At 41.1% G+C, this 24,966-nt stretch overlaps 1 protein-coding gene across 11 annotated transcripts in view; it reads right to left on the bottom strand.

Annotated features, from left to right (window-relative positions):
- PDE1C (phosphodiesterase 1C) overlaps positions 1-24,966 on the bottom strand; it is a 442,200-nt gene that overhangs the window by 56,104 nt on the left and 361,130 nt on the right. For all 11 annotated transcript variants that reach the window (XM_075921776.1, XM_006124030.3, XM_075921778.1 and 8 more), the window contains 7 exons: positions 24,651-24,751; positions 23,351-23,479; positions 17,026-17,127; positions 15,562-15,682; positions 9,359-9,440; positions 3,904-4,024; positions 1,835-2,010 (listed from right to left, as the gene is read on the bottom strand). In XM_075921776.1, the coding sequence (XP_075777891.1) occupies positions 1,835-2,010; positions 3,904-4,024; positions 9,359-9,440; positions 15,562-15,682; positions 17,026-17,127; positions 23,351-23,479; positions 24,651-24,751 (832 nt within the window). The remainder of the gene's footprint in view (positions 1-1,834; positions 2,011-3,903; positions 4,025-9,358; positions 9,441-15,561; positions 15,683-17,025; positions 17,128-23,350; positions 23,480-24,650; positions 24,752-24,966) is intronic.

The following is a 24,966-nucleotide window of genomic DNA, read 5'->3' as shown; positions in this document are numbered from 1 at the left end:
CATTAGAGTCTGACTTATGAATTTGTTTGTAGGCAATATGTAAAATAGGTATTATACGTTCCCTCGTGGTTTCCCTTGCATATAGGATTTAGATCAGGGGTTGGCAAGATCCGGACCACAGTCCAGATCCAGCCCACTAAGCCTTTGGCTCCAGCCCACAAATGTGCTGGGTGAGGGGGTAGAATACAAAGCCCCCTCTTTCCCAGTGCAGAGAAGCACATGGAGTAGCCAGCTGCTTTAAGTGACCTGGGGCTGCGACAGACAGGGAGCCTGCCTGACAGTCCTGCTGGGCTGCTGAGTAGGAGCTGCTAGGTAAGCACCTCCGGACCAGGTCATAACTCCCTCCCAGACCCTGCACCCCATCCTATACCCCTCCCCCAGTTCAGGATCTTCTCCTGCACTCAGACTCCTTCCTGGACCCTACACCCCAAACCTCTGCCCCAGGTCTTGACCCCCTCCTTTACCCAAACTTCATCTCAGACCTCACACCCTCTCCTAAATCCCAATCCCCCATCCTAAGATCCTGTCTTCACCCCAACCTCCACTCCAGACCTCCATACTCTCCACAGAAAAGTGCGACCATTGACCACTTACCATAATCTTGGAGTGGTCAATCAAACAGCATATGCTATATGAAAGCCTTGTGAATAACTGTTACATATTAAAGCGGAATCGATTGGCCACATACCTTCAAGATTCATATACCAAAAACCATCTGGCCATGTTAATGACTATAGTCATTTGGTAAACGTTCATTTGTTTTCATCAGATCTTTTGATCCAAAAGAACAGATGAAACAAGTAAACACCATGTTAAAAAAATAAGAGCTAGCTGAAATCAATTGGCAAATAAACTGACTTTATTTTTTGTTGGCAGAAGAAGCATAAAAGGGGTTGATACTTTGTAAGGTATGTTCTAACTTCAAGGAAAATTGCATTTGGTTAATAAACTTGTCCTCTTTTGCCTTCCTAAGAGGGTTTGTAATCAAGGATGAGCAATCTGTTTGAGTTAATATAAAAATTGAGCCAAGTCTTCCACTATGCCTCAAGACAAATCCAAATCAGTTTGGTTAAAGAACTTTCACCCATCTCCTTTCCTCACTTCTAAGAGATTATTATTAATAATGGGTATAAATATATCTTATAAAGATCACAGTCCAGATTGAGGGCTCATTGTACTTGTATAATTCCCAGCACAAAGAAGAAATAGTCACACTCCCTGCCACAGAGAAAAGTATCTCACCCTACTGCAAGGTAAAGTTTGATCTGGGTGTTTGCTGGTTACTGGGTATATGCTGGGTGCATGATTAGTTCTGAGATCTAGTGAATGGGAATCATTCAGGCATTAAGTCCTGTGGCCCACGTATCATAAGTACTGTACAATGCTACTAGTATACAAGAGAAAAACGGGTATTAAAATAAAAATAAGTCAGAAAATATAAAATATATTGTCTCAGTTAATTAAGACTTTGAGCAACAGGAATCCAGCTCTGAGGAGATTTCACAAGCTGTCAAAATGTCAGACCCTTCTTTTCATGTGGGGCCTAATCCAAAGTCCATTGTCTTCCCTTTCCATTTTCTTTCTTGTCTATGCTCTTGTCCTCCCCCCACTCATACACTCTTCCCAACATCCATTAGCAGTATATAAAAAGGTGTAAAGCCTTCAGTTGAGTTACATGGTCTTCTTGGCACAAAGTGTGGTGAATGTTACTAGCCCCTAGAGGCAGATGGTTTGAAAAGTCAGAGCTCACTTCAGAGCTAAGGGGATGGGGAAAAGCCTGAGGGGGAGGAGGTAAAAGAGCTTTCAGTCTTTCATTACGAAGCTTGTCTATTACCTTTGGTTGCTTTTGCTTTCCATTTCTCCCGGTTCTGCTGTACCACCTCGGTCCAGGTGGTTTTAAAACATTTGAAGTCCACAGTGAGTATGGAACAGTTAAGTGAGGCACTTCCTTCTGACCCAGTGCTCTTGACACTTGATCTTTTAACTTCTGAGGGGCTAATGCTATTCAAACTGGGAGAGACAAGGTCACACAATGTGATAGGAATCAGCACTCCACACACTTACATACAGCTAAGGAGTGAAACAATGCCTAGCCATAAAGTACTATACAGTCAGCAAAAGCCAATATCCAAATCTTAAATTTCCTCCCTCTGTTCCCGTCCTTGTTTTGGAAGAACCATATCATGAACTCATTGAGGAGGTCTACTTTAGAACTGATGACACAACCATTGCAAGGAACAGAGAAATAGCTATGTTACAGTGAGTCTAATTTCAATACAATTTCCATTCGTGCAATTGTGTGAATACACAGTGACGTTGTTCCCAACTCACACCAGTGTGAGATGAGAAATTGGCTCTGACTGTTCAGCTCACGATCTCTGGACAGAGTACTAGCTCTTAGTTCTAAGGCACTGAACTAGAACCTCATGTAACTTTTAGAACTCCCTGCAGCTTCAGTGAATTTTACATGCGTTTAAATCAAGTTCAGATGCAGACAAATTTCGAAGGAACCCAAAGAGCAACAAAATAATTAAGGATTAATGAGCAGTAAAGCACCTTAACAATTGATGACAGCAGTGACAAAAGACTGTGGGCAGATGGAAGTTGACTGATTGCTAGAGGGCTTGATAGGTCGTCTGAAAGTAGAGAGAGAGTGTCGAGCTGCAAAATTTAAGCTTCAGTTGTAACCCCCTTCTCCAAAGTTCAAGGGCATTTAGGATTCAGGTTCTGGTGGTTTAGGTTACAGACCATGGGATTCGGCTCCAGAGTCTGAACTGCCTCAGATTTCAGAGGCATTCAGGTATGGAATTTTGGTTTGAGCCAATGTCTATCTCTAAGTATCTCCAAGTAGCTGTCTTGTCACAAACCAGTTCTACAAGCCAGATCCACAGGGAAGCATTGGAATTAGCGTTCATCTGCAAATTCAATTCACATCCTAATGCACTCGGTCGTGATGAAAGTTGCTTGGGACACTACCAATTTAACAACCATTGAAGGTACAAACAGATCTCTGTGTTGTATCCTTCCTGACATGGGAGTCTATCTATTGACTTTGATTTTTATCTGCTTCAGTTTAACTATCAAATCTTCAGATACTTACTGATGCTCTGTTCACACACCCCTCCTATAGTCTTCCCTCTCCCCCTCCCCTTTCCCTCTCCTATCTATTTTGGGTGTACACATCCCAAACTCATAACTCCTGAAGAAGTGGGCTGTGCCCACGAGAGCTCATGATACCATCTACATGTTTTGTTAGTCTATAAAGTACTACCAGACTATTTGTTGTGGGTTTTTTTCTGTAACAGACTAACTCGGCTACCCACTAAAGCTTCTAAGTATCTGCTCAGTATAAACACCAAGATGGAAAGAAACTATTTATAGTGTGGTATAAGGAGTGATAAATAGAAGAAAAGGAAGAAAACGAAACCTGGCTTGATAACCAGGAGATACTTCTTAATGGTAAAATCTATTATGCTGACTAATCAAATAATGGTGACTAGCATACAGGCTAGCAGATTAGTCCCCATTCAAGCCTTTTGAATCCTCACCCTGTGTTAGTGCTGGAATTATCTCAGGGCCAGCACAGGAGAATCCCTAATAATTCAAGGTGGTACCTTGATAGCTCATATGACAGATGATCAGGTTAAATGAAACTCTTCACATCCAAATGCCAATGAATTCTGACCTTGGATAGATGCATAAATCAAGTAACAATTAACTAAGTCTGATTGTACTTCATGGTCTATCCATTTCTACTACACTCCCCAACCATATTTTTCTTTTGGTAGAAATCAGACAGACTCAATGGAAGGTCTTTGCTAATACCCAATGTGTCTAAACAAGAGAAATAAGTCCTAAAAGCAGAGACAGCATTCATGCACCAAAGCAAACATAGGTATTCACCTGGAACGTCTAAAACCAGACATGCCAGAGCGGGAAGCTTCATCAATGAGTGGTGTTACAATCTTCTCTGTCATGTCTGTCAGCACAGTAAAAGTGGGCTCCACAATGAAATCAATAAAACCTGAATCAAAACACAATGGGGACATAAACAGAAGAGGTAAATATTTATTTTTTGCCATTGCCTGTCAATTATTTATTGTAACACACAGTGGATGAAAAGAATTACATGTTGAAAGAGGAATTGTAGAAAGGATAAGTAAGAATGATACTATGTATTAATCCTGATCCATGAGCTGATATTTTGCATGTAATTGTAGCTCCTTAAATGTTGAAAAGAGAGTTTGAAAATTCAGAATATAAACAGATGCAATAGAACTTGTTTTCAGTGATTTTTTTTTAATCAAAGCCAAATCCTTGGGACAATTGGATGAGACCAAATTTGGAGGATGAAATTTCTGGAAACAGAAACATAAAAGAACAGCAATAACAACAGGCTGCTCTGGATATCTATTCAAAGTGTTGTGGAGTTACACTCTATCAAATATCAGTGAGGTTTTGTGAATATTCTTATTTGAAAGTTTGCCCAGTATGTATTCATTGAGGGTCAAATGTATTCAGATTCTATTACATTAATTTTTTTTAATTAATATTTTATTTTTAATTCAGGAGGAGATGGAAAAATACAGACTTAATTCTTTCCCTCTCCTGGCTTGTGCACAATGAGGTGGGGCTGGGAAGAAAGAGCATAGGAAGTCTTCTTGCAAGTCGGCTTTTTGTGCCAGCATTCCAAGTATTTAAGCTAATGGGCCAGCTAATGTGCTCACTTAGGGTGCATCTACACTGCACCACAGATTGAAATAAAAGACGCAATTTGAGCTACACCAATTGCGTATCTTATTTCAATTTTATTTCAAAATAGCTTATTTCAAAATTTGGTGCTGTCTGCACAGCATTTATTTTGAAATAAATCGCTATTCTGAAAGGTCCCTTACTCCTCGTAGAATAAGGTTTACAGGGACGTCAGAATAGTGAACCCGTTATATTTCAAAATAATGGGTGCACTCAAAAGATGTGGAATAGCTATTTTGGGATACCTCCGGTATCCCAAAATAGTACTGCAGTAAAGACATAGCCTCATATACCAGCCTCCAACCTCTTGTAGCTCTGCCCTTTACTGATAACACACTATAATCATATGGTAAGTAAGGTTCTTTACTGCTTGTGGTCACAGATTAGATACACTAATTTTTAAAGACACATATTCTTCAATTTTATTTTTCTGCATTGTGTCACTCTTGGGCAGAGTTAAAGTTATTTAGGAGCCCTAGTTGTGTTTCCATATTGTAATATGTTTGGATTTATTTTTAAAATTTAACCTGAATTCTAGATTTCTTAGGTTTACAGTGCTTATCCTAGAGATACTTTACAAGATCCTATAATGTATTTTACTCTAAATTACTGATATGTAATTGCCACCTTAATATAGCTATTGACTGACAATTATCTTATCCCTCATCTTTGCACTCTGAGATGTGGGTCCCAAGACCAACGTCCTATAGCAGTGGTTTTCAATTTACAGTCTGTGCACACACCTGGAGTCTGCAGACTATGAATAAGGGATCCACAAAAGGTTCTCATTACTATAGAACAATGGTTATCAACCTGTGTCCACAGACTATGTCTAAGATTTCCCAGTTTGAAATTTTTAGGGTATTGCAAATGAAAGAAAAGTTGGAAACCATTAGCTCAGAATCAGAGAGGAAGCCGTGTTAGTCTGAATCTGCAAAAGCGACGAGGAGTCCTGTGGCACCTTATAGACTAACTGAAGTGTAGGAGCATAAGCTTTCGTGGGCAAAGACCCACTTCATCAGATGTGCTTAGAGTTTATTTTAATTCCATGTTAAAAAGGACATCAAGGTCATGCTAGTTAGGGAATAATTTCTTAAGAAACTGCCATTCAGCAGCAACATCAATTGATCATCAGCTATTGCTTATAGCATCTGAAGCCACAATTTTCTTTCCAGGCAGCCAAAGGACAAAAAAAAATAAAAGGACATTGCTACATAAATCAGCTGTTAGAGACTGTGATGACAAGAAAGTCTGATTTCCTGTCAAACAAGGTTTCCTTCTGCCTTGGCTAGGAAGAAATAGGCTTTAAATACTTTAACCCTCCTGTTGAGAAATAAAAATGTTGGTGTGGTAATTCTTTGCAATTTGCTGGGTACTCCCGCCCCTCTCCCACTTTGACTAAAGGTCTGACTTTAAGATGTGAATTGCTTCTGATTGGACTTGTTCCTGACATTTTCTTTACAAAATAAAGTGGCAGCTGAAAGAATGTGTCCCTTTTGTTCTCTCCCTTAAAGAATTTTTCTTGTTAACTTAATTTCTGTAGGAATGATACATGTTAAGAATGCTCTTTGAATTTCCAGTAATCAAGCATGCTCACCTGCTTGGTCTGTACATCCACAATGACTAGAGCTAGCTGAACAAAACATTTTTTTCATCAGACTCTGCCAATTTGTTGAAATCAAAACATTTGACAGCGATGGTTTGATTTTAACAAACTTCTGATAGAATCCTACTTGGTTTCTATCTAGGGTTGCCCGGTGTCCGATACTGACCCAGACAGTCCAGTATTTTCACCTCCTATCCAATAAAAAAAATCAGAAAATACCGGACACCTAAGATGTCCGGTATTTTCTGATTTTTTCCCGGCCAGGAGGCAAAAATACCGGGTTCCTCAGGGGAGCTGTCTGGCCCGGAGCAGGAAGACAAGATGGCGGATGACAACTGGCAGCGTGTTAGGGCCAAAAAGCCTCAAAGGCATTTCTTTAAGGGGCCATTTTGTTTATTTATTTATTTATTTATTTATTGCTTAATAACTCTCGGGGTCAATTTTTTATTTGCTCAACAACTTTGGTCTCCCCCTTTTTTTTTCCTCAACAGAATTTTTTCCCTGATTTTTTTCTTTTGGGGAGAGGGGAGTGTTTGGTATTTTTGGTTAAACCATTACGCAACCATATTTCTACCCATTTGGGTCCTCAGCCAACTATTCCACCAGAGTCAGGGACCTTGGGACTTCTGGGGTCTGTGGTTCTGGGACCATCCAGCAGGTAGATTGCCTGTAAATTGGGCCTTCATTCCCTTTTGCAGAGAATTTCAACATTTTTGGATTTCTTTCCAAATTGGAACATACCCAGATTTTGAAAGATTGATATCCTTTGCAAGAAGGAATTGCCTTTCTCTGCCCAGCTCTAACACGTGTCATACAGCAGCAAAATATAATACAGCCTTAAATGTGACCAGCAAGGAACCTCTAGAGAGGTTATTTACTTCAGTCTCCTCTGGTCTGTAAACAAGCTGTTGAGATAGCTCAGAAACTCCAGGTCACCAATAGAAAGTGGGATGAGAACACAAACTTCTCTGGCTTGTCTTTTGTATTTTTTGAAAACAGAGCTGCATGCTGTAGGATAATAGCACAATTTGGAATTCATGAGGTACTTACTTCTACAAAGAAACTCAGTAATGACCATTCAGTGGAGCTATTTGTTGAAAGCTATAAAATCAGATAAGCAAATGAATAGACCCTGAATATTTCTCTGAGTATCTGCCCCTGGCCTTGGAGAGCAATCTTACCTGGACATTCATTGGTTACAAAAGTAAGAACTTTTAATTTACTGAAGTAAGCAGTAAAGATGCCAAGCTACTGGCCCATGTGTTGAACAGACTGAGATGAAAACTTATAATGTTAGAGGGCAAGATTTCTACAGAGACTATGCCTGTTAATGCCAATTGGAAGCAGTTAACTGCACAGATTAAATATAATGTAAATAGCACAGAACTAAATAAATCTGCTTATTGATTGAATGTCTGTTTCTTAAGTTGTAAATGATTGCCTAATAGCTTAAGTCACCATTAATTTTGCAATGATTTGCATTCTGAAAACAGTCATAAGGATTTTTTTTATTTAGAGAAAAATTCTGGCTGATCTGTACATGGAATATAGATCATGTATAGAGCAGGGAAGAATTCCATGATCCGTAACAACTGCAGAAGTAAAGCAGGTCAGAGTGGGGGAGTATTGTGTCCAGTTCTGGGCCCCCCTCCACTACAGAAAGGATGTGGATGCATTGGAGAGGGTCCAGTGGAGAGCGACCAAAATGATTAGGGGGCTGGAGCACATGACCTATGAGGAGAGGCTGAGGGATTTGGGTTTGTTTAGTCTGCAGAAGAGAAGAGTGAGGGGGGATTTGATAGCAGCCTTCAACTTCCTGAAAGGAGGTTCCAAAGAGGATGGAGAGAGGCTGTTCTCAGTGGTGACAGATGGCAGAACAAGGAGCAATGGGCTCAAGTTACAGTGGGGGAGGTCTAGGTTGGATATTAGGAAAACTATTTCACTAGGAGGGTGGTGAAGCACTGGAATGGGTTACCTAGGGAAGTAATGGAGTTTCCCTCCTTAGAGGTGTTTAAGTCCTGGCTTGACAAAGTCCTGGCTGGGATGATTTAGTTGGGGTTGGTCCTGCTTTGGGCAGTGGGCTGGACTCGATGACCTCCTGAGGTCTATTCTAGCTCTATGATTCTATGATTCTATTCTATGTGTGTATTTCTACACTTGCACCCTATTTCGAAATAGGGATGCAAATGCAGCAATTCGAAATTGCAAATGAAGCCAGGATTTAAATATCCCATGCTTCATTTGCATAATCGCGTTATGGTGCTATTTCGAATTAACAGATGCAGTTATTTCGAGAGAAAACCCTTCTCTCGAAATAATCCTTATTCCTCGTACAATGAGGTTTAAAAGTTATTTTGAAAGAAGAGTTTTCTCTCAAAATAACCGCGTCTACACAGCATCTGTTAAGTCAAAATAGCGCTAACTCGAAATAGCGCCATAACGTGATTATGCAAATGAAGGCGGGATATTTAAATCCCGGCTTTATCTGCAATTTTGAATTGCTACATTTGCATCCCTATTTCAAAATAGGGTACAAGTGTAGACATACCCTGATTCTAAGTTTCCCAAGAAAGGGCACTTTGAGATTTCTGGCTCTGCTGAAACGGGAGTAAGGGATGGGAGCAAGAAGCCTTATGTGCTTAGGGGTGGTGCTTGTTGAATGGAGAAGTCGGGACATTGCTGGTTTAGATGTTTAATGCCAGTGTCTTCTGCAGTGCTCAGGAGCCAAGGAATAGTCACCACACAAACACGCATAGCATTTGGTTTGGCAATAGCATGTATGTTAACTGAGTTCCCCTTTAATACAATTCTTGTAAATGTGATAGCGGTTCATCTTAAAATCATCCATTTAGGGGCAACACTGGAATTTCTTTTGCCCTCCCTAAACTAATTCAAAGTGATGAGAGCCCAGAGGGACCTTACTCCCGTTGGGGAGAGAATAGTTTGTTTCTTTTATACTGCTGCTGTGAGTCCTAAGTGGAGCACATAGAAAGGACATACCTATCTGAGACTGAGGAACCATCGTAGACTTGCGGTCACATAGTGGGGAGAAAGGAAGCCCTAGTTCTGCTTCCTTGTCACCCTGCAGAAACAAAATTGAGAGCAGATTAGAATACAGCAAGCACCACTTAACATCTGTAACAGCTTTGGGAACCAGGAAGTCCCCTCTTTTTTTTGTCATTGAAGCTCATGTTATACCTTTAATTGCTAGACTTTTTAAAGGAGAACATTGTTTATTCTGGACATCCAAATACTTCTTTAAGAGCTTCTTGTGGACATGTACCACCTCACTGTCTAACTAAATCAACCTCTTCTTGGAGCAGCAGCACCCACTCTACTCCGCACTCTCTCTCTCTCACCCTATTTTGAATGGGGAAGCTCCCATTTCTTGTATACAATTTACATCACTGTGAAATAAAAACAAATAGACTGAACAGAAACAACAGAAACCTATTTCTAAAGCATCTGTTCCAGGGACCTTACATCTTTAGTGTTTTTAAAAGATAAAAGCACTTTGAAGGCCATCTAGAGACTGAAGTTAGCAGAGATTGAATCCTAACATTTGGTGGTGTATTCCATATTACAGGCACAGCATCCTTTGCCTATTGGGTGTTTCTATGGAACACCTTGAAAATCCATGGGATTCTATGCAGTACTTCTCATGTGAAACCAACAGCAAATGGAACTCTATTAGGCTACGTCTACATTGGCCCCTTTTCCGGAAGGGGCATGGTAATTTTTGAAATCGCAATAGGGAAATGCGCGGGGGATTTAAATATCCCCCGCGGCATTTAAATAAAAATGTCCGCCGCTTTTTTCCGGCTTTTAGAAAAGCCGGAAAAGAGCGTCTACACTGGCCCCGATCCTCCGGAAAAAGCACCCTTTTCCGGAGGATCTTATTCCTACTTTTAAGTAGGAATAAGATCCTCCGGAAAAGGGTGCTTTTTCCGGAGGATCGGGGCCAGTATAGACGCTCTTTTCCGGCTTTTCTAAAAGCCGGAATAAAGCGGCGGACATTTTTATTTAAATGCCGCGGGGGATATTTAAATCCCCCGCGCATTTCCCTATTGCGATTTCAAAAATTACCATGCCCCTTCCGGAAAAGGGGCCAATGTAGACAAGCCCTTAGAGTATGCCCCTGTTAGAATATGGATTCCTTGTATTTCTATCTCCACGCAGCGGAACTTACCTGCTCCAACATTTTTCCCCATTAAAATACTGAGACCCCTAATATAGCTGGTAGGGTTGTTGCCCAAAAGAAATACTGAAGCTCAGAAACACTGGACACATTTTCTAGCTACCAGAACTGACATTACACTTATGCAGGAGATCAAGTGTTAACATCCTTTCTCTGTCAGCCCTTTTCACTGTGTGCGTTCAAAATGCATTTGTTCAATACACCCTTTAATTTATTTCACTCTGAGAAAGACTACTGCGAGGACAATAATTTACATGAGACAACATACATCTGCCAATATTCCCTAGAAATTACTCAGATTTAAAATAGTTTGTGAAATATGCTAGTAATAATATCAATTATTTAAATCAACAGCTCGCTCTACCTTTGTTGAGCATTAGAGGAACCATTAGAAAAGGGATAGAAAATAAAACAAAGTATCACAATGCTGCTATATGAATCCATGGTATGCCCACATCTTGATTACTCTATGCAGTTCTGGTCACCTGAGCTCCAAAAAGATATATTAGAAAACGTGTAGAGAAGGGCAATGAAAATGATTAGGGATTCAGAACAGCTTCCATATAAGGATAGATTTAAAAGACTAAGATTTTTGAGCTTAGAAAAGAGATGACCAAGAGGGAATATGATAGAGGTCTATAAAATCTGGAACAGTATGGAAAAAGTAAATAAGGAAGTGCGATTTACTCCTTTACCTAAAAATAAAATTAATAGTCAGCAGGTTTAAAAATAAACTAAAGCAAGTACATCTTCATACAACGCACAGTCAACCTATGGAACTCATTGCCAAGTGACATTGTGATGGACCAAGCTATAAGTGGCTTCAAAAAAAGAGAGAAGTTCATGGAGGATAGGTCCATCAATGGCTTTAAGCCATTTTGAGCAGGGACACAAGCTCCAATTTTCAGAAGCATCAGATACAGAACACTGTTAGAGACTGGGTACTGCGCTATATGAACCATTGGTTTGACCCAGTATGGGCATTCCTATGTTCTTCTGGCAGAACATTTTTGAATTTCATAATGATGTCTATATTTTGAAATTAAAATAAACTGGGGGGCTTCACCCGCTGCTTGCTATACACACCAGCCCACATCTCTCTGGTGGCTTTCTGCAGCCAGACAGCCCGATGACACCATTCTGTTACGTGTCAGGAAAAACTTTTTTATGTATATAGAGAGATAATAATGGGAATACTATTATTAATACATTTCACTGCAATTTGCACTGACTTTTTCTCTCTGGCTGTGTCTACATTGGCACCCCTTTCCAGAAAAGGGATGCTAATGAGACCAGTCGGAATTGCAAATTCCGCGGGGGATTTAAATATCCCCCGCGGCATTTGCATGAACATGGCTGCCGCTTTTTTCCGGCTCGGGGTTTTGCCGGAGAAAAGCGCCAGTCTAGACGGGATCTTGTGGAAAATAAGCCCTTTTCCGGAAGATCCCTTATTCCTACTTTCAAGGAGGAATAAGGGATCTTCCGGAAAAGGGCTTATTTTCCGCAAGATCCCGTCTAGACTGGCGCTTTTCTCCGGCAAAACCCCGAGCCGGAAAAAAGCGGCAGCCATGTTCATGCAAATGCCGCGGGGGATATTTAAATCCCCCGCGGAATTTGCAATTCTGACTGGTCTCATTAGCATCCCTTTTACGGAAAGGGGTGCCAATGTAGACACAGCCTCTATGTTTCTACCATCTATGGCACTATTCTATTCTATTCTATTCTATTCTATTCTATTCTATTCTATTCTATTCTATTCTATTCTATTCAAATATTACACAATTTTGAAGCTGGAAAGGGAAGGGAAAAAATGGTCAATAAAAAAATAACAATTTTTTCTTTATTTCTATTTTTCTTTTCTGCTATTAAAAGGAAATTTAAAAAAATTATTTTACTCTATTTAAAGCAGACAAACAATCAAACAAAAACCACCCTTCTTAGAGTCAGTTGGAGCATCATATTGGTATCACACAGGGTATGTCTACACTACAGTGTTAATTCGAACATCTTAGTTTGAAATAATTAATTCAAATGAAGCTAATTCAAATTAATGTGTCTACACACAAAATGCCGTTTGAATTAGCATTTTGCTCATTCGAAATACCACGTCCACACTGAGTGGACACTGATTCGGATTTAAGGCTGGCCAGAACCAGGTCAGGGGTAGGATATCAGGTAAGGAGTGTCTTTGTGTGGCTGTTGCCTGAGGCTGAGACTTGTGCTTAAAGGGACACACACACACACACACACACCCGGGGCAGCCGGTTCCCAGGTGTCCCTGCTTCCTTGCCTGCTCATTGAGGAACAGCAAAGCATTTGTGTCTCGGAGTGATCTGGTTGCCCTCACTCGGGACACCACAGCACTCTGCAACATGGAGCCAGAGCTGCCCCTGAGCACTCTGGTGCTTCTCGTGAACATGTTTCTACGAGCCTGGCTGCACTTTCTGCAGGCTTCCATCTGGGAGGTCCATTGGGGGACTGTCAGTATCCAGGAGGCCCTGCGGCAGAGCTTCCACCCTGAGGAGCACTCAGAGCCTCTCTGGTCTGCCCCACTGGAGGCTTGTGCCTCATTCCTTCCTCACGTCCTTCCACTTATCCCTCCCCCCAACCCCGCTTCTTGATGTAAAATAAAATACATGTATTTTCATGAACACAAACTCTCTTTATTTAACAAAACTGGTGGGGGGGGGGAGATGAAACTCTGGTGAGACTGGGGAAAGGAGGCAGGAGAGGGGAGGAGAGAGAGTGGGAGAGGGAAGGGGGAAACCTGGGAGGAGGAAGCTGGAAGGGGAAAGTAAGAGGAAGAAGGGGGAGGGGAAGCTCAGGGCTCAGGGTTGGGGGGGTCTCGCTGGACCACCTTGATTTTCATGCAGCCTTGCTCCTGGGATTGCATGTGGCCTTTGGTGGCTAGGCTGGCAGCTATCCTGCCATAGACGGCTGTGTTCCTCCATCTAGTACGGAGATCATGGACGCTGGGGGCATCCCCCCCAAAACCTGAATAAGGTCCATCCTGATCTCCGCCCTGGACCTGATCTCTGGGCCCTGGCAGGCTCCTGGGAGCTGGCAGACTGTTCTTCGGGAGCGGTGGAGGGCTGGCTGCCAATGGCTTGCTGGCTCATGTTTTGGGGCCACTGGGTCAGGGGCAGTGACTGCTGTCTCTGGGCTGGCAGGCTTGGAGCTGGCACAAGCACTGTGGCCATAGTCTACTCCTTTAAGGGCTCCGGGGAGGGTGGGAGAGGGAGAAGAGTGTTCTTGCTTGAGGCTGGAGTGGCCACCATGGCACCATGGGAAGGCTGGAGGCCCCCTATTTTGAAATAAGTGTCTACACAGCACTTATTTCAAATTAGCTAATTTGAGTTTGGTGTTATTCCTCATAGAATGAGGTTTATCAAATTCAAATTAAGGGCCCCGCTATTTCGAATTTAATTTAATTCGAAATAGCGGTTTGCCTGTGTAGACACTATTAAAGTTAACTCAAAATAACAGCTGTTATTTCCAATTAACTTTGATGTGTAGACATACCCAGAGGAATTAATCATGTGTCTGGATTTGTGCTTCTGACAACTGAAGGTCCTTTGTGGGCTGTAGGTTAGACCAGGGGTTTTCAAACTCTGGTTCACAGTTTGTAAAGGCAAGCCACTAAGGGTATGTCTACACTACCCTCCTAATTCGAACTAGGAGGGTAATGTAGGCATACCGCACTTGCAAATGAAGCCCGGGATTTGAATTTCCCGGGCTTCATTTGCATAAGCCGGGCGCCGCCATTTTTAAATCCCAGCTAGTTCGAACCCCGTGCCGCGCGGCTACACGCGGCATGGAGTAGCTAGTTCGGATTAGGCTTCCTAATCCGAACTAGCTGTACTCCTCGTGGAATTAGCCGGGATTTAAAAATGGCGGCGCCCGGCTTATGCAAATGAAGCCCGGGAAATTCAAATCCCGGGCTTCATTTGCAAGTGCGGTATGCCTACATTACCCCGCTAGTTCGAACTAGCGGGGTAGTGTAGACATACCCTAGCTGGCTGTGAAACACTTTGTTTACCTGTACCACCATTGGTTCAGGTGATTGCAGCTCCTGTTGGCTGCAGATCACTGTTCCCAGCTAATGGGAGTTGTAGGAAGCGGTGTCCCAGTTTACTCTGCTTCCCACAGCTCTAATTGGCTGGGAACAGCAATCCATGGCCAATGGGAGCTGCAATTGCCAGGAACTGTGGAGGCGCAGATAAGCAAAGCATCTCACTACCAGCTAGCACTTGCCCTTATAAGCCGCGGCCCAGAGTTTGAAAACCCCTGGGTTAGACTACATCTCTGCAGAAAGGGAAACATAATGTTCACTGTTTCTGATGTCCAGCTCTGTAATTGACAGTGTACTGAGTTTTACTGGTTTCCATGACTTCATAGCAAAGTAGAAATCAAGGTGGAGTTTAAACTGGCATAAAAATGGCAGCAGAGTCTGGCCAAAGAGAATAGGAAGACTCTCACTGTTGAAGAATGGTTTCAGCAAAAACAACAAGGAGTCCGGTGTCACTTTAAAGAAGAACACATTTATAAGGGTATTAAGGCATAAGCGTTCATCAGCTACAACTCACTTCCTCACATGCTGAAGAGAAAATGATAGTCTGGACCCAATACTAAGTACTTTTCCTTAAGTGTACCCAATTTTTGAAAGGCTTCAATGGTTGGCAAGCCGGGATACTCTGTTAGACATTTTGCCTTTTGGTCATTAGAAATACGCATTCTCAAACTGGGCACAGTTTTGTTGGAAGTCTGAAAGTCTGAGAATTTCTAGTATATCGACAGTGACAGCATAATCAGACACTAAATTACAATCAGAAATAGCAGTGGCATTGCACTGAAGTCAGGTGAAAAAATATATCTACTTTGCTGCGACAGTGGGCACCTTCTCTGTGAAAAAACAGAAGTGAAAGGCATTAATTCTAGCTCTCCCACTCCAGCTCTCATTCTGTCAGCAAAACTACAAAATAATTTTGTCTAATTTCCTGATTACCTGTCTGAAGAATTCCTCCAGCAAGGACATGGTCCAGCGATGATGAAGGTCCCAGGCCTTGGCAGGATGACTGATGTCTGCTGTATGCAACAACAGTGATAAGGCTTTCGGCTTGTCGATTCTGCAAACCCAAATGACTGAACAAGTTAATTGTCTGCACCAGTATTGAAAGAGAAAGAACAAAAACCCAGCTAAGCAAGTAAATGAGGCCACCATAACCTTTTTCAGGGCTACTTAAACATTGATTATTGTGTTCATAAAACTTGACAACTCTGAAAGATGAATTGAACTTCTCCACATAAACCTTTCCTTTGGTAATGAAGTCATTCAAAAGTGTAAAGAGAAATTGGGAGCATAAGCTTTGCTCTTTTTTTTCTTCGCACTTTGTGTGTGCATGAGTGAGTTTTGCACGTTCACGCTCTTCACTGTTTGGGCTGAGTTACATTCCATGAAACTCCAATCAGTAAATAGTTCTAGGTCATTTTAGTTTGTTGGCTTGCTCAAACAATCAGGGCCTGATGCTGATCACACAGCGATAAGTGTCAACAATAATTCCATTTAAACCAAGCAAACTTCACCAGTAAAAAGCTGGTGCATGTAAGAGATCAGAGAAGAAACTCAAACTCTTTGGAGGCACTACAGGTCATAGAAGGCTGAAATCTTCGTAAAGTCATACCACTGAGAGGATAGCCCTGAAGCCTAGTTAATCATGATCTATACTACCGGGCCCTAATCCCAGTCTCATGCTGTCCCAAACTGGCAGGAGTACTGCAGAAGCAATACACATAGCTCCTGAGAGGAGATAGCAGCCAGCTAGTATCATCTTTGTCTGATTTAGGCACCGTTTTGGCAGGCTCTGGGAAGACATCTGTCAAGCCCACTTTAGAAAATTCAGAGTTTTGAGGGTTTAGATAAGGTGGATAAAATGGGGAGGGGGATACTCAGGGCTCTAAGTGGCTCCAAAATGATCAGATAGGAATAAACCTTCCTCATATTGTTCTTCCTGATCTATACTATAGCACACACTTGCCCTTTGTGGCTCTGTGGTTGCTTTCCTATTGTCTCCAAATACAGAGCTGGCTACCTGCAGTGAAAGCACAAGCTGCAGTCTGTGGCTTGCTATTGCAACAAGTGATGGTTCCAGGTCCCAGGACTAGAGGCCTTAATCTAGCAGCTCTTTCAGTCATACTCTCTGCTGAAGCACACAGGCTCTTTATCCTGTGTTGTTACAAAATGGAAAATTAATAGACTGGTTTATCTCAAAGCTTTGCTATTTAGATGCTGTGGTCTTCCAGAGTATCCCACAGGCAAATGCCTGAGTGCTCACGTGTGAATTCATTCAAAAATCAAGACATGGACATCAAAGAGTCCTCTGGAGGGAGACTTTTGAAGTTTAATACAATGACAAAAGTACCAGCTGAAATACAACCCTTTAGTTGCACACAGTGTCAGGAGGTGACTCACCCTTCTGGCTGCTGCAAAGCATTCTTCATGGCTTTGATTTGCTGGAAGTGACAGGACATATCAGTGGCCAGCACCATCTCTATCACCAAAGTCCTGAATTCCCTTTTGGGCAGATATTGGGACAAGAGAAGGCAAGAAAGAGAAAGAGAACAAGTTAAAGAACATTGATGTTTCTTTTGTTGGGTAGCTACAAATCACTTCTGACATTTGCACTCTCCCCCACTTGTGTCACTGAACTCTTCACATTATCAAGACAAAAGAGGAGAGGAAGGAGGATCTCATGTTGTAAATACCAGCCAAAGAGCGAGCAATTTAGTCAGATGATTAACTCTTGCTAAAAGAAATCCCAGAGGTTTTTGACAAGTCCATTATGGTCCGCTCTTTTCAATTAAACACAGCTCTCCCAAATCGATTTCTTCTACAGGAGGCTCTTAAAAGGAAACAAGCAGACTGTTTAAATAGTGTGCATGCCCTGGCTAGGAGTCGGTGAACTTTGAAACACAACCGTATATCGACTCACCTGCTGAGTCAATTTTAAAATAGATTAGCTAGAAAAAAATTAATGGCTGGTGACAGTGTCTTAATACTTCTCTGAAAGTTTAAGTATGCTAACTTCATAGCTTATTGCACACTTCAGGGCTCCTTGCTGCCCTCTTATCCCGGTCCCTACTTTCTCTCCCTCCCCAAAACCACTTCCTTGCCAGGGTCTCTGTGTACCCTTTAATTTCCCATCTTCATTTCAAGCTTCTCCATTTTCCCCTCCATACAGCAGCTCTGTGCATTTCCATTCCCACTTCTCCCACATCTTCCATTTTCCTGCATGGCATGGCCTCTTTGTGCTCCCTCTTTCCTGCTCAAGGCAGGAGCTCTGTGCACCACTCATTGTAACCCTTCCCCACAGTAGGGTCTCTCATTCTCCTCACTCCCATGGGGTTTGCATGCCCCATTCCCATTACTCCCCAAGCCAGTAATTCCTCAGTATTGCCTTCCCTCAACTTCCACTTTGCCCTCCATGCCAGGGTTCTGAGTAGTAATAGAGATGTAGCCGTGTTAGTGTAGTCTAGCTGAAACCCAAAACAGGACTATGTAGCACTTTAAAGACTAACAAGATGGTTTATTAGGTGATGAGCTTTCGTGGGCCAGACCCACTTCCTCAGAGATGCTCAAATACTATAGTAGCGAGGGCCATATAAGTGCCTTAGATACCATTAGAAATATTTTTTAATTGAAAATGTGTGAAAATACAACTTTTTGCATACTTTTCATAGGAAAGGCCTAATTCATTTGAAAATTGGCTCATATTCACCAGAAAAAAGGCTATTTTAATTGAAAAAAAGGATTCCCCTAATATCTTTCGGGGACATGGTTCCATCGTGACAGATTCATATTGCAGAGACAGGCAGGTGCACTTTGCAAAACCCCCTTCTCCTCTACAGAGTTGTCATCAGGGGCAGCTGTACTCCAGTGCGGAGAGGGCACAAAAAATATCACTGCTGTCAGTGTGGGGGGAAGGGGAGGAAGAGGGTGCACGTTGGAAAAAAACAGATCTAACTTAGAACTGGCTTTAGAGACTGCCTTGTAAACACACTGCATCAGCACACCTCATGAGTGCCCTCACCACACACCCTGCCCACATTCTGGCTGCTGCAGCAAGCATTTGAAGATGCTTCCCAGCATCTCCAGATGGACTTTCCACCAGAAGGGACTTTCCACTTCATTATTCTGGTGTTATCCTCTAGGGCAGAATCAAAGCTGCAATATTTCCACCATGGGATAAAAATTCTATTCATTTAAGTAATATGGTACTATTTCTATGCTATCTTTACCACTGATTACTGCACCTGAAGTAATTAATTATACATGCATAAGCCACAGGTGTGTATTGTGGCACCATTAGTAGGCTGGTCAGTGATTTCTGGTCTGCTTTAATTTGCACACATAGATTCTTTAAATCTCTTGCGTTGGTCCAGCCGGACACCACTTTAACATGATCTTTAGGACACCTGCCCCGAGGACATTTATTTCATGAAATGTTGCATAATATCTTTTGATATTTTGTTCCATGCAGTTTTTCTCCTTTGCCCCACCCAATTTATGCTGTTGCCTACTGAAAGAATTAAATGTAAATAAAGTCACAGAAATTGGAGTGGAAAGGCCTATTGAGGTCATCTGTTCCATGCCCTTGGGCCCAATAGCAGGATTGTTGCCAACAGCATAGTGCTTTGTCCATTCCACTTCAGTCAAATGCATGTGTTTTTGTGCATAGCAGAAAATTATGTATAAACCATGGACTGTGGGGCTCTTTTTTTATTCTCATGGAAAATAATAGGGAAAGGAACAACATTGCCTTCAAGGCAATATTTTGAAAGGCTGGCATCTAAGTGTTGTGCATGCACATGCACTCCACACATACAAATACCAGATTTGGACAAGAATAATATATAATTGCTTGTTCAAATGCCTGTCTGTAATATGTACAAATGAAGTTTATGTGTAGGCAAATTTTTTAACTTGAACCTTCACAAGTGCGTCTGAGTTTCAACCAGCCTACAAAAGGCATCACTGAGCTATAACAACAAAACATCAGTAACACACACACAGCACTATATAATATGAGAGCTCAGGTACCCATCTGTTGAATCATAACCCCCCATCTGCTAACAATGGTTTGTGAAAACCTTCATTAGACACTATTTCCTGAGCTGTACACTGAGAGGAGCTGAAGAGCTCAACATTTTCCAGATGTCTTTTTAATCCTGTACTTGCCAATAAGGGCTTGTAATAAATATGCTCTACTTCAATAAACTGCATGGAAATTATTAGTGCCAGAAAAGAGATCCACAACAGTATCTTGGAAAGCATCTGTTCTCTTCTGCAATTTATTTTCTTAATTCAGTGTGATCTGTTTTAGTTTCAGTTTTATAATATACTTGTTGAATACTTTAGCAAAAGGGATTCATCAGATGAAACAACCTATCAACTTTGCAAATATTTAACAAGCAGCAAAAATATTTCTCTTTAATGTGAAAGAGAAAAAGTGCAGAAAATTAAATTAATGACTAAGCTCTTTGTTCCCTGATCTAACCCAATAGACCTCTTCCAGGCTCCTCTGCTCTCCCTGCACATGCAAAAGCCACGAGATCTCTTGTACTGATTGGATAGAAGAACCTTCACCCAAAACACATTCCCAGACTAGAAAGATTAAACACCATAAAACTGATAAAACCCATATGAACAGACAGACAGATTTCCCAAGTGTTACTCTTAGATTCTTCAGACATAAATGATTATACCAAGGAATATTCATTATGACTAGAACTGGGCAAAATAACTAATTTTTCAGTTCACTGGCAGTTCTGAAAAATAAACAAAAATATAAGTTGAGTTTAACCAAATTCAAAAATTCCAGACGTTTTTGGTGAATGAAAGTATGGTTTGGGTAACACCTTAGAACTTTTCAATACCAATTTTCAAGGGAGTGCAGAGCGGCTACCGGCCAATGGGAGCTGTGAAGATGGTGCTGCATAGAGTCACATTTCTCCTTCCTGCCCCTCCAGCAGGGGCACATAGAGACATGCCAGCAATCAACTGCTTCTGTGAGGCCATGGAGGGCAGGTGTCTTTTTACTATAGCCCAGAATGAATCATTGCTTTTTACTGAACGGACAAACGCACAGTTCTCCGTAAGAGTGTAGGGAGTGGTGGTAGGGAGATCACACTGGTAATTATTTAATTTTATTTTCTTGGTAAGAACATAAGAACAGCCATACTGGGTCAGACCAAAGGTCCATCTAGCCCAGTAGCTTGTCTTCTGACAGTGGCCAATTCCAGATGCCCCAGAGAGAGTGAACAGAACAGGAAATCATCAAGTGATTCCCAGGCTCTCCAGTCACCCATTCCCAACCTCTGACAGAAGCTAGGGACACCATTCCTACCCATCCTGGCTAATAGTCAGGGCTCACAAATAATGCAATCTCCTCGTCCGTGGCGAGTAGATTGCAACCCAGAAGAGCCGGGTTCAGGTGATCTGCGCATGAGCAGAATGATCTGTGCATGCGCAGATCGCTGGACAGCGCGGCTGGCGAGCAGGGCTCGCCGCAGTTCAGCGAGCCCTGCTAATAGTCATTGATGGACCAAACTACCATTAATTTATCTAGTTCTTTCTTGAACCCGTTAATGTCCTGGTCTTCACACCCTCCTCTGGCAAGGAGTTTCAGAGGCCAATCGTGTGCTGTGTGAAGAAAAAATTCCTTTTGTTTGTTTTAAACCTGCTACTTATTAATTTCATTTGGTGACCCCTAAAATTTGGTAAAATTTCTATTTATTTATTTATTTGTCACAAACAGTTTAGAGACTTGATTATTTCCCATGGTTGACTTTGTGCTTCATCTTTCCAAGACAGATAGAACCAGTTTCCATGTTTTTTTTTCTTTGGCCAAAACTACCTCCCTCATAAATGCAAAATGGTACAGTTTGCTTTGCTTGTGTGATTAGCTGATGGCCCCCATCCTAAGAGGTTATAGCATTTCAATACCTGCATGTAGTGAACTATATTGGAATGCAAGATATTATCCCTAAAATGATATTAAGGGAAGAAGGGGGGAATTAAGATGGTAGCAGAAGAGGAAAATGGTAGAAATAAACAGAATCTAGGAAGCTGTTATGTCATAGGCCCACATTTAAGTTCGAGGACAATGTAGTAATGACAGGAATAAGTCTGTTCCACTGTGCTTTATACATCCCTCCCTTTTTCGGGGGAGGAGATGGAGGTTTTAGGACAAAATTTAAATTTTGAACCCAATCTGCTTGGACAAATTCCTTTAATTTTTTTTCACTATTTCTTCTCACCCCTCATCATTAAGTTTCAGCAAGAAACATAAGCACAGACTTAATTGTGAACACTGAATAGATCCACTACCTTCAATGTAGATACATGCTTTAGTACTTTGCTGAACTCGGGACCTTAAATTCCTTCTTCTTTGAAATATCATTATCATACATATAGAAACTTCCATACTAAAACACTTCACAACCTGCATGAATCCAACACAACTGATGTGCCATGACCACTTGAGTTATGCCAAGGAAAAATTAGACCCAGAGGGAACAGATTTGTTTGTAGGAAATTATGTTTCTATTTTATATATGGTAGGGAAATGTTTATAACTTTAAAAATCTGTTTTCCGTGGTATCTTATATATCTGAGTGAAAACAAGTTGTCTTTTAATTTAGAAAAAAAATCCCTTACATTTACTGAATGTCAACACAACAGCCGCATGCTGTTAGATGAAATGTTCAGCTCCTTTTCACTGTGCAACCTAGATCTTGAAAAGTAAATTAGATTTTAAAACTACAATCCACAAAGCTGGTTTTATTCCTTTTTCAAGATTCCTGTCACACTGACTGTTAACGTGTTTCTTTCTTCAGAGTTTATCTGATTATGAACCCACAAGATATTAGCCAGTCATCTGTAGTGCTGACTTTTGAATGACACCAACCATGTGTGGTTCTGGGATTTAGGCCGGTTGATCAGCTAGGGTTACCTTGTTGTCAATCTGGCTCCATCACTCATAAAAAATTCTTGTGTTGGAAAGTCTGGGTGAATGTGGAAAAGAAATCCAGTGGAGGAGGAACAGGGTGTAACTTCCCCTCCCTGACCCATCTTATGAGGGACTAGAGAAGTATTGCTGAGTGCCCTCAATTTCCTTTGAAGTCAAAAGATTCTTCCTGTCCGGCACATGCATGTTTTATGCATAATTGTTATTTTGAAAGCATCAGATATCTATTTCGTTTAAAAACAAAATAAAAAGCCCTCTTTCAGTTTGAATAATTTGTTATTTAAAAATGCTGATTTTTTTAAATAAATTGAGTGTGTGTCTTAAATTGCACCTTGTTTTGGCTTCTTGAAATGTCTATTACACCCACATATACTCTCGAGCCCTATTTCTCATTTACACTCCGGCTCATTTATAATGTTCAGACAGTAGAAACAGTCCTCAGAATGGGCTTAAATTTAATTTAAGTCTGTTTAAATGAAAATCAGGCCACCAGTCTAGTCACCTACACAGTGATAAGTGGATGCAGGGAGATCTAGGAGAGAATAATGAATAGATTCCATTACAAGTTAAATAACTTCACACATCACTTTTGAATTTAGTCCTAAGAGTGCGGCAATTGAAAGTGAGAGGGGGAAAATGAGATAAAGATTTTTAAACATCCTTTTATTTACTAATAACAATACAGCTGTTGGTGGATCCTATTATTCAAAGAAATGTAGTAATTGCAAATGGCCTGGTTGTAACTTCCCCTTGCCAATTGGTTCTTACCTCCAATCATCCTTTGAGAGGTTAGACAAAATGTTCATCTCCTCGTCTTCTTGCAAAAGGCGATAGGCTGCACTAACGTGGTGATTTTCGAGCACAGATCGGTCATTGTACAGAATGGCTGGATCTGACCTAGAAGTTAAAAGAATGTGGAAAAAGTGATGTTTCTTTCCATTGTTTGTCAATATCTCATTCAGAAATACTACCATGATACACAATTACACACTGTATGTTGGTATTTATTTAGTAAGTGCAATGCTGTACTCATTGCTACATAGCTGAGGAAAACATTAACACCAATGGTTAAAATTTACCTTAGGGATAAAGCCCTGTGTAAACCAGTCCCTATTCACTGCTTAAGACCCACCCAATTTCTGTGTTAAAGATTCTTAAGATTCGGCTGCTAACTACCATGTAGATATCAGTCACTGGAAGAAACAATGAGGCTTTTAGTCAATTCTTACTAAGGTAAAACACTGAGTTGGGGATTGTAAGCTTGGTCCCAATTGTATTGTCTGAACTGATTATTTTATACAAGGAATTCATGGTACGACCACTGCTACCAATAGACCTCCCACTGAAAACACCTGACGTTTGACACAAAAAGCAGTTAGGTTCCCAACTCTCATGGAAAGTCAGTGGAAGTTAGATGCCTAACTTCAAAAGAGTTGACTGCTTCCAAAATGACACTGGTGTAGTCAAGTTCTTGCCCACCTAAATGTTCTGCAGTTCTCTCCAATGTTTACAAATATGGCTACCACAATAAACATTGAAGCATTGTAAACACATTCTATTCTGCAGGCGTGGCATTCGGCAGGGAGAGGCACTGGTGAAAGCTGCTGATCTGCTGTTCCCACTTCTTTATTATTTCTTGAGGAATATCTATTTTTCATTTGAATCATTCAACTATATGTTGTCGTCTTCAAGTTGAAACAAACAGAAGAAAAAGAAACGTAACCAGAATACCTCCAAAATTATTCCAGCAACTGCCAAGTTTATGATACATAAATTACTGGCCCAAATTATCTTCTCAATGGCATCTATTTGAGGTTAATCTATTTGAAGTTAGTGGATATATTTCAACTTTACACTGGTGTAACAGTGGAATTTGTCCCCATGAATGGAAGATATGCATAATCACAAAATATAGTAACTCTCAAATTTCTTCCACATACAATTTTTTCAACATTTTATCTATGTAAATATTAAGAAAACACAAAATAAAAGAGTCCCAGGAGAGCCTGGTATAGAAAAAAATGAGCATTCTTCCTTCTCTTCCTTAAGTAACTCACAAAGGCCTCACCGTGTCTGAATGTGAAAGTTGTTGGTGGTTCCAGTGTGTTCATAGTCATGGACGGCAGCTGCGAAGATCATAGCAAAGATCTCCAGCTCTGTCAGCCAGTGCTGAAAAAGAAGATTATAAAGTAATCAGATAAGCTGTTGTTTCTCAAGCATTAAGGCTTTTGTCTATTAAGGCAAGCTCTCTCTTGCTAACAATACACACTGCACATCACTGACTTTTCCCTACAGCCTGTCAGCTGTTCCAAAGCAAACTTCTGCAGCTCATACATGAAAGCAGAACCACTAGTATTCTCAAAGGGTGATCTAAATAAATTAAA

The sequence above is a fragment of the Pelodiscus sinensis genome, chromosome 2 (genome assembly GCF_049634645.1).
Source record: "Pelodiscus sinensis isolate JC-2024 chromosome 2, ASM4963464v1, whole genome shotgun sequence".
NCBI classification, from domain to species: Eukaryota; Metazoa; Chordata; order Testudines; family Trionychidae; genus Pelodiscus; species Pelodiscus sinensis.
The sequence above is the reverse complement of the archived record's forward strand: the minus strand, read 5'-3'. Positions and strand labels throughout refer to the sequence as shown.